This window comes from Anabrus simplex, chromosome 6, assembly GCF_040414725.1.
Source record: "Anabrus simplex isolate iqAnaSimp1 chromosome 6, ASM4041472v1, whole genome shotgun sequence".
Classification (NCBI taxonomy): domain Eukaryota; kingdom Metazoa; phylum Arthropoda; class Insecta; order Orthoptera; family Tettigoniidae; genus Anabrus; species Anabrus simplex.
Genome location: NC_090270.1, coordinates 16,703,357 through 16,716,344, shown reverse-complemented (window position 1 = coordinate 16,716,344; position 12,988 = coordinate 16,703,357). Strand labels below are relative to the sequence as shown.

The 12,988-nt window shown below is 43.7% G+C and overlaps 1 protein-coding gene across 1 annotated transcript; it reads left to right on the top strand.

Annotated features, from left to right (window-relative positions):
* Positions 1–10,974: 10,974 nt before the first annotated feature.
* On the top strand, positions 10,975–11,757 carry LOC137501274 (uncharacterized). Its single transcript, XM_068228209.1, has one exon. The coding sequence runs from the start codon at positions 10,975–10,977 to the stop codon at positions 11,755–11,757; it is 783 nt and encodes a 260-aa protein (XP_068084310.1).
* The last annotated feature ends 1,231 nt before the right edge of the window (positions 11,758–12,988 follow it).

Here is a 12,988-nt window from a genome sequence, read left to right as displayed (position 1 = left end):
GCAGACCAATGGTCTAACCTATCCAGTCCAATGGTCTTGTCATTAGCCGGATTCTAACCGTCCAGACCAATGGTCTAACCTATCCAGACCAATGGTCTTGTCATTAGCCGGATTCTAACCATCCAGACCAATGGTCTAACCTATCCAGACCAATGGTCTTGTCACTAGCCGGATTCTAACAGTGCAGACCAATGGTCTAACCTATCCAGACCAATGGTCTTGTCATTAGCCGGATTCTAACAGTGCAGACCAATGGTCTAACTTATCCAGACCAATGGTCTTGTCACTAGCCGGATTCTAACAGTCCAGACCAATGGTCTAATCTATCCAGACCAATGGTCTTGTCACTAGCCGGATTCTAACAGTGCAGACCAATGGTCTAACCTATCCAGTCCAATGGTCTTGTCATTAGCCGGATTCTAACCGTCCAGACCAATGGTCTAACCTATCCAGACCAATGGTCTTGTCATTAGCCGGATTCTAACCATCCAGACCAATGGTCTAACCTATCCAGACCAATGGTCTTGTCACTAGCCGGATTCTAACAGTCCAGACCAATGGTCTAACCTATCCACACCAATGGTCTTGTCATTAGCCGGATTCTAACCGTCCAGACCAATGGTCTTGTCACTAGCCGGATTCTAACAGTCCAGACCAATGGTCTAACCTATCCAGACCAATGGTCTTGTCACTAGCCGGATTCTAACAGTCCAGACCAATGGTCTAATCTATCCAGACCAATGGTCTTGTCACTAGCCGGATTCTAACAGTGCAGACCAATGGTCTAACCTATCCAGTCCAATGGTCTTGTCCAGATCCTATCCTAACCGTCCGCACGGCAAGAATGTTGTCCAGATCCTGTCCTAACTTATCTAGACCAATTGCGCTCTTAAAACAATAATCACCACCACCACTCTTGCCACGTGGCGACCCATATGTTGGCAGCCTTGTATAGTTCACTCTGACGTCAAGCGAGCCGCGCCATGTTGTTTGTGTAACAGCTGTGACATCGACCGAGTCGCGCGAAGTTTGTGCGGAGCCATGTTGGCTCGTTCACGAACCAGGTACGGGACGTTTACCGAAATAACGTACCAAGGGAGAGGTTGGTTGGTTGGTGATTAACGTTTTAAAAGGAAGTACAACTAGGCAACCATCCTCTATATAACACTAATCAGAGAGAAAAATGGAAGGGATCCGACACTTCGAAAAATGAAGGTATCGGCCAAAGGAAGACAAGGGCCACGAAGGGCGTGAAAATGAAAGACTCCCTAGCCCTCGCAAGCCTAATAGCGTCGGGGTCGGAAAAAAACAAGAGTTGACCAAGAGAGGTCGGATAGGATAGATGAAAGTGAGGAGCCAGGCACAAGTAAGTGGAAGCAATGCCAGGACTCAGCTGAGAGCCCCGTGGTCGCCAACCCACGCTCCAAGGTTCAGAGCCTCTGGGGCTACCAAGGGAGATGTTCAATAAAATTCCAATTTCTTTGCGATCATTTCAAAGGCCAGGAAAATAACAGATAGGGAAACTGCCATCTGGGCGACTGCCCTGAATTTATATCAGTATTGATTGATTGATTGATTGATTGATTGATTGATTGATTGATTGATTGATTGATTGATTGATTGATTGATATAAGCCAATTCCCAGCTGTCTCACTTTGGTTGCCACTGCCTTTTCGATATGCCGTGCTACTGCACGACATTCCGGAAAGTTTTGCTCGTAGATAACCAGCGGATGCGATCATAAAGGCGATGAACGTGCGAAATACGTCAGTGAACTGCAGGAAGAGATTCCTACGCCTTGGAACGAGTGTATACGTGCTGTATAGTAATGCAATGCGTATACCACGTTTATTAGTAAGAAAAGTATACAACGCTTAACAGGGTTTATTCACTGTATAACTATACAAGTGTTAAACAACTGTATAAACCAAACCAGGCCCCATGGCACTACATCCCTTGAAGGGCCTTGGCCTACCAAGCGACCGCTGCTCAGCCCGAAGGCCTCCAGATTACGAGGTGTCGTGTGGTCAGCACGACGAACCTTTCGGCCGTTATTCTTGGCTTCATAGATCGGGGTGGTGGTGATTATTGTTTTAAGAGGAAGTACAACTAGGCAACCATCCTCTATATAATACTAATCAGAGAGAAAAATGGAAGGGATCCGACACTTCGAAGAATGAAGGTATCGGACAAAGAAAGACAAGGGCCACGAAGGGCGTGAAAATGAAAGACTCCCTAGCCCTCGCAAACCTAATAGCGTCGGGGTCGGAAAAGAACAAGAGTTAACCAAGAGAGGTCGGATAGGATAGATGAAAGTGAGGAGTCTGGCACAAGTAAGTGGAAGCAATGCCAGGACTCAGCTTAGGGCCTCGTGGTCGCCAACCCACGCTCCAAAGTTCAGAGCCCCTGAGGCCTCATAGATCGGGGCCGCTATCTCACCGTCACATAGCTCCTCAATTCTAATCACGTAAGCTGAGTGGACCTCGAACCAGCCCTCAGGTCCAGATAAAAATCCCTGACCTGGCCGGGAATCGAACCCGAGGCCTCCGGGTAAGATGATGGTGGTGGTGATTATTGTTTTAAGAGGAAGTACAACTAGGCAACCATCCTCTATATAACACTAATCAGAGTGAAATAATGGAAGGGGTCCGACACTTCGAAAAATGAAGATATCGGCCAAAGGAAGACAAGGGCCACGAAGGGCATGAAAATGAAAGACTCCCTAGCCCTCGCAAACCTAATAGCGTCGGGGTCTGAAAAGAACAAGAGTTGACCAAGGGGTCAGATAGGACAGATAAAAGTGAGGAGCCTGGCACAAGTAAGTGGAAGCAATGCCAGGACTCAGCTGAGGGCCCCGTGGTCGCCAACCCACGCTCCAAAGTTCAGAACCCCTGGGGCCCCTTTTAGTCGCCTCTTACGACAAGCAGGGGATACCGTGGGTGTTATTCTACCGCCCCCACCCACAGGGGGACTCCGGGTAAGAGGCAGGCACGCTACTCCTACACCCAGGCCCCGATTTCAAGTAGTTAGCGCCCTGGGCAAATGCCCAGTCCGCCCATTTATAAATCGGGGCCTGCCTACACCACAACTGTATAAGGACTTTTTATTAGTAAGACGGATAGAGTATACCTGAGTGACAATCAATGAACATCATTATTTAGAAATTATCTGCACTGCCATAACTTACAGTTTGGATCCGCCAAGTCACTAGCTACACGGCGCGTCCATGTGATGTAGCTTCGTCTCCCACTTCATAGAGAAACGATCAGAGTAATGTTTCTAAGTTTTGAGCAATGTGTATACAAGCCAGCCTGAGAATTTCGAAACCCCCTGTGTTTCACTCAGCGTATTCCCAAGTCCATGTGTAGGTGGGTAAACATTCAGAAAGTACTCAGTTAAAGTTTCTGCGTCACCTCTTCCGTGCTCGGTCCACGAGAGAGAAAATAAATACTGAAATGTTAAAAATACTAGTAAGTGTTTTGATTCTGCTTTTCTGGCTTCAGAAAGGAAAAATAAACAATGGTGGCGTGGCCGTATCCGCCCTGTCATACCGGAGATTGTGTCGTCCAACCCCCGCGCGTTGGGTGAAATATCGAGCGATACAAAGATTATTACTGATACAAATTCAATTTCATTTGCAGTAATTGTTAGAGAGTTCGTTGTATTTTACTACGGCCCAAGAGATAACATGGTTATTTCAGATTGGCCGCACACAGGGCACTAACGTCAAACCATACTCCACAGTGGCAGAACATTCTATCTGTTCCTACAGTTCGTTAGCCAACATGGCATGTGCTGTTATAATAATAATAATAATAATAATAATAATAATAATAATAATAATAATAATAATAATACGTTTTTAGGTTCTCCTCTTCAGATTTCCAGCTGAAAGAATCTGTAAGCGTTCGTTATCCCAATTCAGAAGTCTCAAAACAATTCCTCATTGGTTGGTGGAGATCGATAAGAATCTTTAAATTGCAGAATCACAGAAACAGTCATTAAAGTCCTAGCACCACGCAAACACAAACGTAGACAGGTTCATCATGAGGAAGTCCCAACTCGACTGAAGCAAGCCCATTCTGATTCATGGATGAAAGCACACTCCGGAAAAATGAAATACTGGTGAGTCCACAAGAAGACAAACAGTTGAGATCCCGCGGTACTTGGTAGCCCTAAAGATGAAAAAACTAATACTGTAACAATAGGTATTATTTATTTTCCAAAATTCCGTTCAGAAATAGGGAACGTCTAAGGAAAAAGGGTGAGCCCTCATGTACATATAAAATGTTCCCTTGATATCAGAACAAACAGTTCTCCGGTTATTCTTTTAAAAGAAGGAAGTAATGTTAAACATCAAAGACAAGTGGTGGTGGTGATTATTGTTTTAAGAGCAAGTACAACTAGGCAACCATCCTCTATATAACACTAATCAGATGGAAAAACGGAAGGGATCCGACACTTCGAAAAATGAAGATATCGGCCAAAGGAAGACAAGGGCCACGAAGGGCGTGAAAATGAAAGACTCCCTAGCCCTCGCAAACCTAATAGCGTCGGGGTTGGAAAAGAACAAGAGTTGACCAAGGGAGGTCGTACAGGATAGGTTAAAGTGAGGAGCCTGGCACGAGTAAGTGGACATCAAAGACAAGACGACGGAATTGAACACCAAATATGGAACAATAAACCGCGTGTATCTATTTAAATACATTGGTGAGTGGATCCAGTAAAGCGGACTAGATACAGAGGTCTCAGCGGCCAGCGAAAATAAAGAGGCAACTTTCAACCCGGAACATATATAACAAAAAGTGCTTTTCTATAAATAGCAAAATTCATCATTACAACAATGTCGTCAAACCGGTATCTCCCTATGCGTCAAAAATGTGCGGTCGCTAAGTTGGAGCGAAAATAGAGAGAGACTCCCCACAACATACTTCGCCCAAAGTATAAAAATGCCATCTACATAAGAAAATCCAGACAAAAGAATCTACTTTAAGGTAGAGACGATTACGGACACAATGCACAAACGTAGGGCTCGCTTCTACAGTCACTGACGACGGATGGACGACACGCGATGGTCGTAACGCATTTTTAACAATTTTTACTCAAACAACAACAATTCCCTGGTACGTTAACGTCAAGAAAGGCCTTGAAAAATGTGGCCTACGACCAGGTGACGCGCACAAACCTTTTCTGAACAAGCATCGTGACTTTCGGGACTTTCCGGGATGTGAAGTGGACAACTGGTGCAAAGTGGTCGGATGAACGCCGTGCTCATGAAAACCTACTGGATCAGCAGAGAACCGAGTAAACGCCAGAATGTATCATTAAATTAAATGGCGTATGGCTTTTAGTGCCGGGAGTGTCCGAGGACATGTTCGGCTCGCCAGACGCAGGTCTTTTGAACTGACGCCCGTAGGCGACTTGCACGTTTTGATGAGGATGAAATGATGATGAAGACGACACATTTACCCAGCCCCCGTGCCAGAGAAATTAACCAATGATGATTGAAATTCACGAATCTGCCGGGAATCGAACCCGGGACCCCTGTGACTAAAGGACAGCACGCTAACCATTTAGCCATGGAGCCGGACAGAATGTATAATGAAAGTTACCGTCGTCCCTGGTTGGCCGATTAGCGAATAATACAGAAGTAAATAAATACATACATAAATATTATATACATAATAATATAATCGCATCTATATCAAATTTGGAAAAATCGGACGTTGCATTCAATTTATGCATATTTCATAGATCATCATTTCCTTTAATGGATTAGAGAAAGAAGCACTGAATTTTCGCGCCAATGGCTTAGAGATAGCTTTTCAGCTCTGCGGAGTCACTTATCTATCGAGATCAATCTTATAGCACGCCAAATACTGCCGACACACCGCAGTAGCGTGTTCTGAAAGTCTATATGACACCTAATACTTGACCCTTACCCACAAGGGTTAGATATACACGATCCAAATAAAAGAGAGGACATTCCTACGAGAGTCGGTGGTGGTAGTGGTGATTATTGTTTTAAGAGGAAGTACAAGTGGTGGTGGTGGTGATTATTGTTTTAAGAGGAAGTACAACTGGGCAACCATCCTCTATATAACACTAATCAGAAAAATGGAAGGGGTCCGAAACTTCGAAAAATGAAGGTATCGGCCAAAGGAAGACAAGGGCCACGAAGGGCGTGAAAACGAAAGACTCCCTAGCCCTCGCAAACCTAATAGCGTCGGGGTCGGAAACGAACAAGAGTTGACCAAGGGAGGTCGGATAGGATAGATGAAAGTGAGGAGCCTGGCACAAGTAAGTGGAAGCAATGCCAGGACTCAGCTAAGAGCCCCGTGGTTGCCAACTCACGCTCCAAAGTTCAGAGCACCTGGGGCCTCTTTTAGTCGCCTCTTACGACAGGCAGGGGATACCGTGGGTGTTATTCTACCGCCCCCACCCACAGGGGGAATAAGAGGAAGTACAACTCGGCAACCATCCTCTATATAACTCTAATCAGAGGGAAAAATGGAAAGGACCCGACCCTTCGAAAAATGAAGATATCGGCCAAAGAAAGACAAGGGCCCCAAAGGGCGTGAAAATGAAAGACTCCCTAGCCCTCGCAAACCTAATAGCGGCGGGATCGGAAAAGAACAAGAGTTGACCAAGGGAGGTCGGATAGGATAGATTAAAGTGAGGAGCCTGGCACAAGTAAGTGGAAGCAGTGCCAGGACTCAGCTAAGGGCCCCGTGGTTGCCAACCCACGCTCCAAAATTCAGAGCCCCTGGGGCCCCTTTTAGTCGCCTCTTACGACAGGCAGGGGATACCGTGGGTGTTATTCTACCGCCCCCACCCACAGGGGGGTAACTTCCTGAGGCATCATGGTATGTTCCGCGTCAGCGTGAAAGTGCCTGTACCGGACGTGCTGTGTGTAGTTATGGCCGGCGCAAATACAGCACGGAACACTGAAATTCTCACCCATTTACCACTTTTAAAGGCTGTTTTGGGTTACGATTTTGCAGTCAGTATGCAGCACTCCAGCTGTGCAGTCTTTACCTGGAACAGGTGTTGACAGTCTTCACCTTTCACTTTATCCGCACGCTCAGTCACTTCACTCACAACAGCTTCACGCAGACAGATCGGAACAGAGGGCTTTTGATCACCACAACACACGACAGTTCCTTGGCTTGATTCCAGAGGAACTCCAGCACTCACACGCGGCCGCTCCACACTGTGAACTACTCAACACAGCGGTCACATAATGGCAACAACTCAACAGTGTAACGACCAGTACCATACTCCTCACATGAACGACAATATCACTGCTCTACTTCTACTCACAGCAACTGTTCCAAACACAGTACTCCAGGGCAGTACTCCGCACAGTACACGACGATACTCTGATTTCGATGGGACACAAACAACAGGCAGCAATACTCCCATACCACTTCAATTACTCAAATCTAACTCAAGCAGCTTCCTTTTCACATTCTGATGACGAGTACTAGAATCTTCGATGCTCGGCTAAGATGGGAAAATACTCGTTTCGTCTTCGTGAGTGTACACGGGGCAACAAGACGAAGACACAATAGAAGGAGAGGCAGCGGCATTTCATCGGGCTGGCTGAGAGGTCTCAGGTCTGGCTTACTCACCCCTTCCAGGAAATACAGAATGGGGCTACGACAGGGCTGGCACGTAACACTGTAATAAGTTCTTCTATAGTGCGGGGATTAATCCTGTATACTTTAGTTTTTAGATTTCCCCATAAATACGCGTTCCACAAGGTAAGATGGTGGAGGGGTTGGGGGGTGGTTGGATGGGCCATGACCCTTTAGAAATGATCCTGTCATGAAGACCTTCTGTTACATCGTCCATAGAATTAGCACCGGTATGTGTTGTGGCAGAATCTTGTTCAAAATATCCAATTTCTCTCTCTAATTATCTCACAAGAACTGATAAAATGGTACGAGTTTATTCCTGCAGTACCTCTCTCAATTCATCGCATCATTAAAAAATATAGGCCCTATTATTCGTTGTGCTGTTATAGCTCACCACACTCCAACATTAGCATCATGCCATGGAACTTCATGAATTTATTGGGGATTTGCTATGCTCCGATATATATTGAATTGTGAAGCAACAGGACGACTTAAGTGAAAATATGCTTTACCAGAAACAGGGTATTAAAAGTGGATTAAGAATTCCGTCAACAATGCTTCGTAAAATTCAATGACAGAAATCCACTCGTTTACCATCGATAAGGGGTCGTAATTCATGGACGATAGTCAGTCTGTAAGGTTTCAAATGTAGACGTTTAGTAGCTATATGGACTGAATTTTTGAAACACCTCTTTGGTGTGCAACACGTGTGAGCGGTATTTCTTGGATAGTGTTAGAATGATGTGCTATTTTCAGTTAGAATCCTTCCAAATAGACGCAATGCACGGGTCGTTTTATTTTAGCTGTCACCGTCTCTGGTTCTTAATGTATGTCTCACAATCTTCCAACTATGAACTGGAATGCCGGAAATTGTGTGCGAAGATTGTCTACAACTTTCTACATGACTCCGTTTACACACTTGTGTCATACGTAAAAACTCGTGGTTCAAGCGGGAATATTTCGGTTGGCATTTCAGTGGTTTAACGAACGAATGCACATAATGCAAACACAGCTTTGTAAATGAGCTTACCGCTCTTACATTTTACAGACGTAAGGCAATTAACTGCACTGCGCTCGGCACAGTCACTGTCTGTCAGGCTAGGGCTGCTTGCGAACATCTTCCTCACCTTACCACGACACCAGGAGAGTAACAACTGTTTCTTTCTGTTGGAGTGCTAAGTATTTCAGACGGTAGAGTGCTGGTGTTCTGAGTCCATCATGGCAGGTTCGATCATGGCTCAGTCCATGGTATTTGAAGATGGTCAAAGATTTACTGGAAAGTTAAAGGACCGTGGTACAAAATACCGGCACCTCGGTGTTTCCCAAAGCCGTAAAATATTTAGTGGGACGTTAAATCAATAAGATTCTTCTTATTTTTCTTCTAATTGCTTTTCCGCTCAGCTCGCTAATATGCGATCATCCGGCAACGACCGAAAACGGACGCACTATAAAGGTCATATTAATAGCGTCCAAGTTTATATACAGGTGCCCAATACAGCATTCTATGTCATATTCAATATTTTAGTTTCAGTCATAGAGGATGCAAAAGTGATGCTGCCCACCATTTTATTGCAAGGCCTTTGGAGGCTCAGGCCAGCCTGGCATTAACCGCCAGGGACGTAACCGAATTAAGGTCGATTCACACATCTCCGGGACGTGACGGCGCTCTCCGTTTCCGTATCCGTCCTTTCCGACATGAATATTTCACGTCTGTTCTCACAGTTCAGTTCCGTGCAGTTATAAGTCAGCAATCAAGTGTTCCATGATGAGTTTTCTTAGTGGTGATGAACTGTTAATGATAGCTATAATCTTGGATGAAGAGGAGAAAGAGAGGAAGAAACAGTGGGTTCATCCTATATGGAAACGCAGGGATAAGGAAGGAGAGTTTTCTACTCTATATAAGTGCTTGAAGGACGACGAAGTAAAATTTCACGGATATTTCAGAATGAGCAGAAATATATTCAGTGAGTTGTTTAAGAAGGTAGAGCCTTTAATTACAAGAAAGGACACGTTTTGGAGACCTGCAATTACACCGATGGAAAGACTGACTGTATGCCTGTGGTAAGTAGACTTAAGTAATATTTAAATAAAATGAAAATGAAGTAAGTACATTCGTGTTCATGACAACAATTTTGTAGTAGCATAAATGAACAAAAATACAATATTTTGTAAAACATCATACCGTGAACTTTACGAGGAAGAATTTAAGAAATATGTATTTAAAACAGCAGGGAAAAAATTGAAATCATTAGTGTTTTTGGATGTTGAAATAACTGTCATGTTACTGAGTTGATTTTTCACCAAACTTCTGCCAATAAAGTTGTAGGTTATCTTCATTGTTGTTGAATGTTGAACACGATGAAGAACTGAGAGTATCTGTAGTCGCATTTTCTGGTAGTGCCTCTAAGGGTTGAAATGCCCTCTCACCAGATGCTGTTGTCGAGCTGGTACTTTGCTCTGTCAGCATCATCATTTCATATTTATGTGCGGTTGCGAAAATTTCTGATTTAGCTAAACTCAAGTAGTATGGAGACAGTGACTTCAACATAGGCGAAATTCCAAATAAAAAGGAATCAACGGGGTGTTGTAGATGTTCATTGGCCCGGTTAGATATAGCTGAGCCCTGCGCAGAGTTTTTTTCGATGATGTATTTCATCAGTATCGACGATGCTGTTGGTTCATCCTGTAGCTTCCTTTTCTTACAATACCTTCGAGGGGTTGAAAACGTTGTGGAGTCAGTTTTATCACTGATGTTTCCTGTAGATATACCCTTGTTGTTTACATCGTGAGGTACAGGCTGCTGCTTGGATTGCGGTGGTTCTGCTGTATTTGAAGTATCATGTTCTTCCTCGTCTTCACTTTCAAAATCGTCATCTGCGGACAGATTGATGTTTCCCTTAGTTTCTCTTTCATTGAAGTATTTATCCAAGAAACTTAATTGATCCGCAAATCTGTAGCGTTTTACAGTTTTTGCTGCCTCCCCACTTTTAGTTCTCAGTTTTTTCAGCCACTTCTTATAATTATCTCTTAGATTGTTCCACCTTGCTTTGCACCTTTCACCTGGAAAAATAAATAAATTATTTAGGCCTTTACTCTTTTGAAATTAGGTACGAATTTAATTAATAATTAAGTATTTAATCGTTGGTGTTTACTCATAATGATAAGTTTATTGTGAATTCATAAAATTAGGTATTTTTGTATTTGTTTCAGATTCCTCGCAACCGGAGATTCATTTAAAACAATATCTTACAGCTATCGTCTTGGGCATTCCACTGTACACAAGATTGTGAAAGAAACTTGCGAAGCTATAATAAGAGCACTGATACATGAAGTAATGCCTCATCCAACAGAAGAAATGTGGAACGCCACAGTGAAAGACTTCCAAGAACGCTGGAATTTTCCGAACTGTTTGGGATCAGTTGATGGTAAACACGTCGTCATTCAGGCTCCGCCGAACAGTGGCTCCCAGTATTTCAATTATAAGAAAACATTTTCAGTTGTTTTATTAGCACTTGTAGATGCCAACTATAACTTCATTGCTGTCGACATTGGATCGTACGGTAAGAACAGCGATGGAGGTGTCTGGGCTCATTCGAATATTGGGAAAGCTTTTGAACAAGGTGCCTTATCAGTTCCTGGATATACACAACTGCCAGGTTCGTCCGTTGAAATACCACATGTAATAGTGGGTGACGAGGCATTCCCTTTAAAGTCATATATTATGAGACCGTATCCAGGCCAACAATTGGACAGAACAAAGCGAATATTCAACTATCGACTCAGTCGTGCTCGGAGGGTAGTTGAAAACACTTTCGGTATTCTAACCCAGAAATTTCGAATTTACAACAGACGAATTCAATCAAAGCCGGAAAGCGTTGATAACATAATACTAGCGACTTGTGTGCTACACAATTTCATTAGAAAGTATGACGACAGTGTTTTCACGCTTATAAATGAAACAAGTGATTCCACAAACCAAGAGTTTGTCAATCCACAGCTCCAAAACTTGCCCCCTCGTGGTGGGAATTCGACCAGAGAGGCTTTCTGCATAAGGGATAAGTTAAAAGATTATTTCTGCTCAGAAGCTGGTTCAGTACCGTGGCAAGAACACATATGAAAGATGTCGATAACGTCACTTAGTGAGTGGCTGAAGACCTTCCCGATATGCTAGTATATTAAGTTCTGAGAATGTCAATTTTAGTAACATAATTAGTATCTTATGATTATTATATTATTTTATATAGGCCTACTGTATATGATTATACTCGTATAATTGTTATAACTATTGTTTATAATGTTATGTTTATAACTATATTAAATTTGGATTGATATTCACATTGTCGCAGGTACATAGGCGTCGACTTGTTAAACATTTAGAAGGTTGGGGGGGGGGGAGGTTGTGCAATAAAGTGAGGTATTAGTAAATTATTTACTACAACTACTAGAGAAGAAGGTATTAATGATATTAGTGCACTACATTTGCTTTTAATTACTTGAAAAATTAAATAAATGAAATTGTTGATTAATTTTTAATGCCCCTGACTTTGTAGGTTGGGGGCAGAAAGTGCCTTGTCGCGCTAAAGTCGGTGCCTATGTACAGACAGACTGATTTTCTTAATCTTAAAAGCAGAAAAAATTGGTTACCTACCTTCAGCTTCCATTTTCTCGCCAATTTCCTCCCATACACGCTTCTTCAAACCACTATCCATATATTTTGAATCAGCTAAATTATATAAAAAAGAGTGTGCCTTCACTAATTCAATCAGCAGTTCGTCCTTCATTTTGGGAGATAAAGTTCAAACGTACACAGATAACTTCAGTACTCTACGAAAGCAGAGAAGCAGGAAGGCGCGATGAGAGAAATCACGTCCGTGAAAGCAAGAAAATATCGTTGGCGAGCGAATACGTATTGCCGGCACGGATCACGGAGAAGCACTGAAGGTCACGGCGAATGACGTCAACGGAAGTGTATGAACTCATCCCTTCGTTTACATGGCGACGATATTTTATTTTCACGGAAGATGCCGTCACGTCACGGAGAGCGCCGTCACGTCCCGGAGATGTGTGAATCGACCTTTAATGTTCCGCCCACTCGCCATTCCAACCACCAGTCAGGGACAATCCAGGTGCGTAAGGCCATCCCCTCCTGCTACCACTGTGACGTCGTCCCATTATTTGAACTGCAGGCCTCCCGATGGCGTGAAAAAGAGCTGGCAGGTGAACGCGGTGCTTTCGGATTCCAGAGAAGGGCCAGCCTTCCTATGTAAGACAGGCTGGACGAGCTTCAGTAGTTTAGTGGGATGGCTAAGTTCTGTCAGCTGCGGAGCACTGAGTTAGTCAGTGGACAG

What these genes read in the sequence shown, in the direction of transcription:
- LOC137501274 (XM_068228209.1), top strand. Translation starts at nt 10,975, where the DNA reads ATGCCTCATCCAACAGAAGAAATGTGGAACGCCACAGTGAAAGACTTC.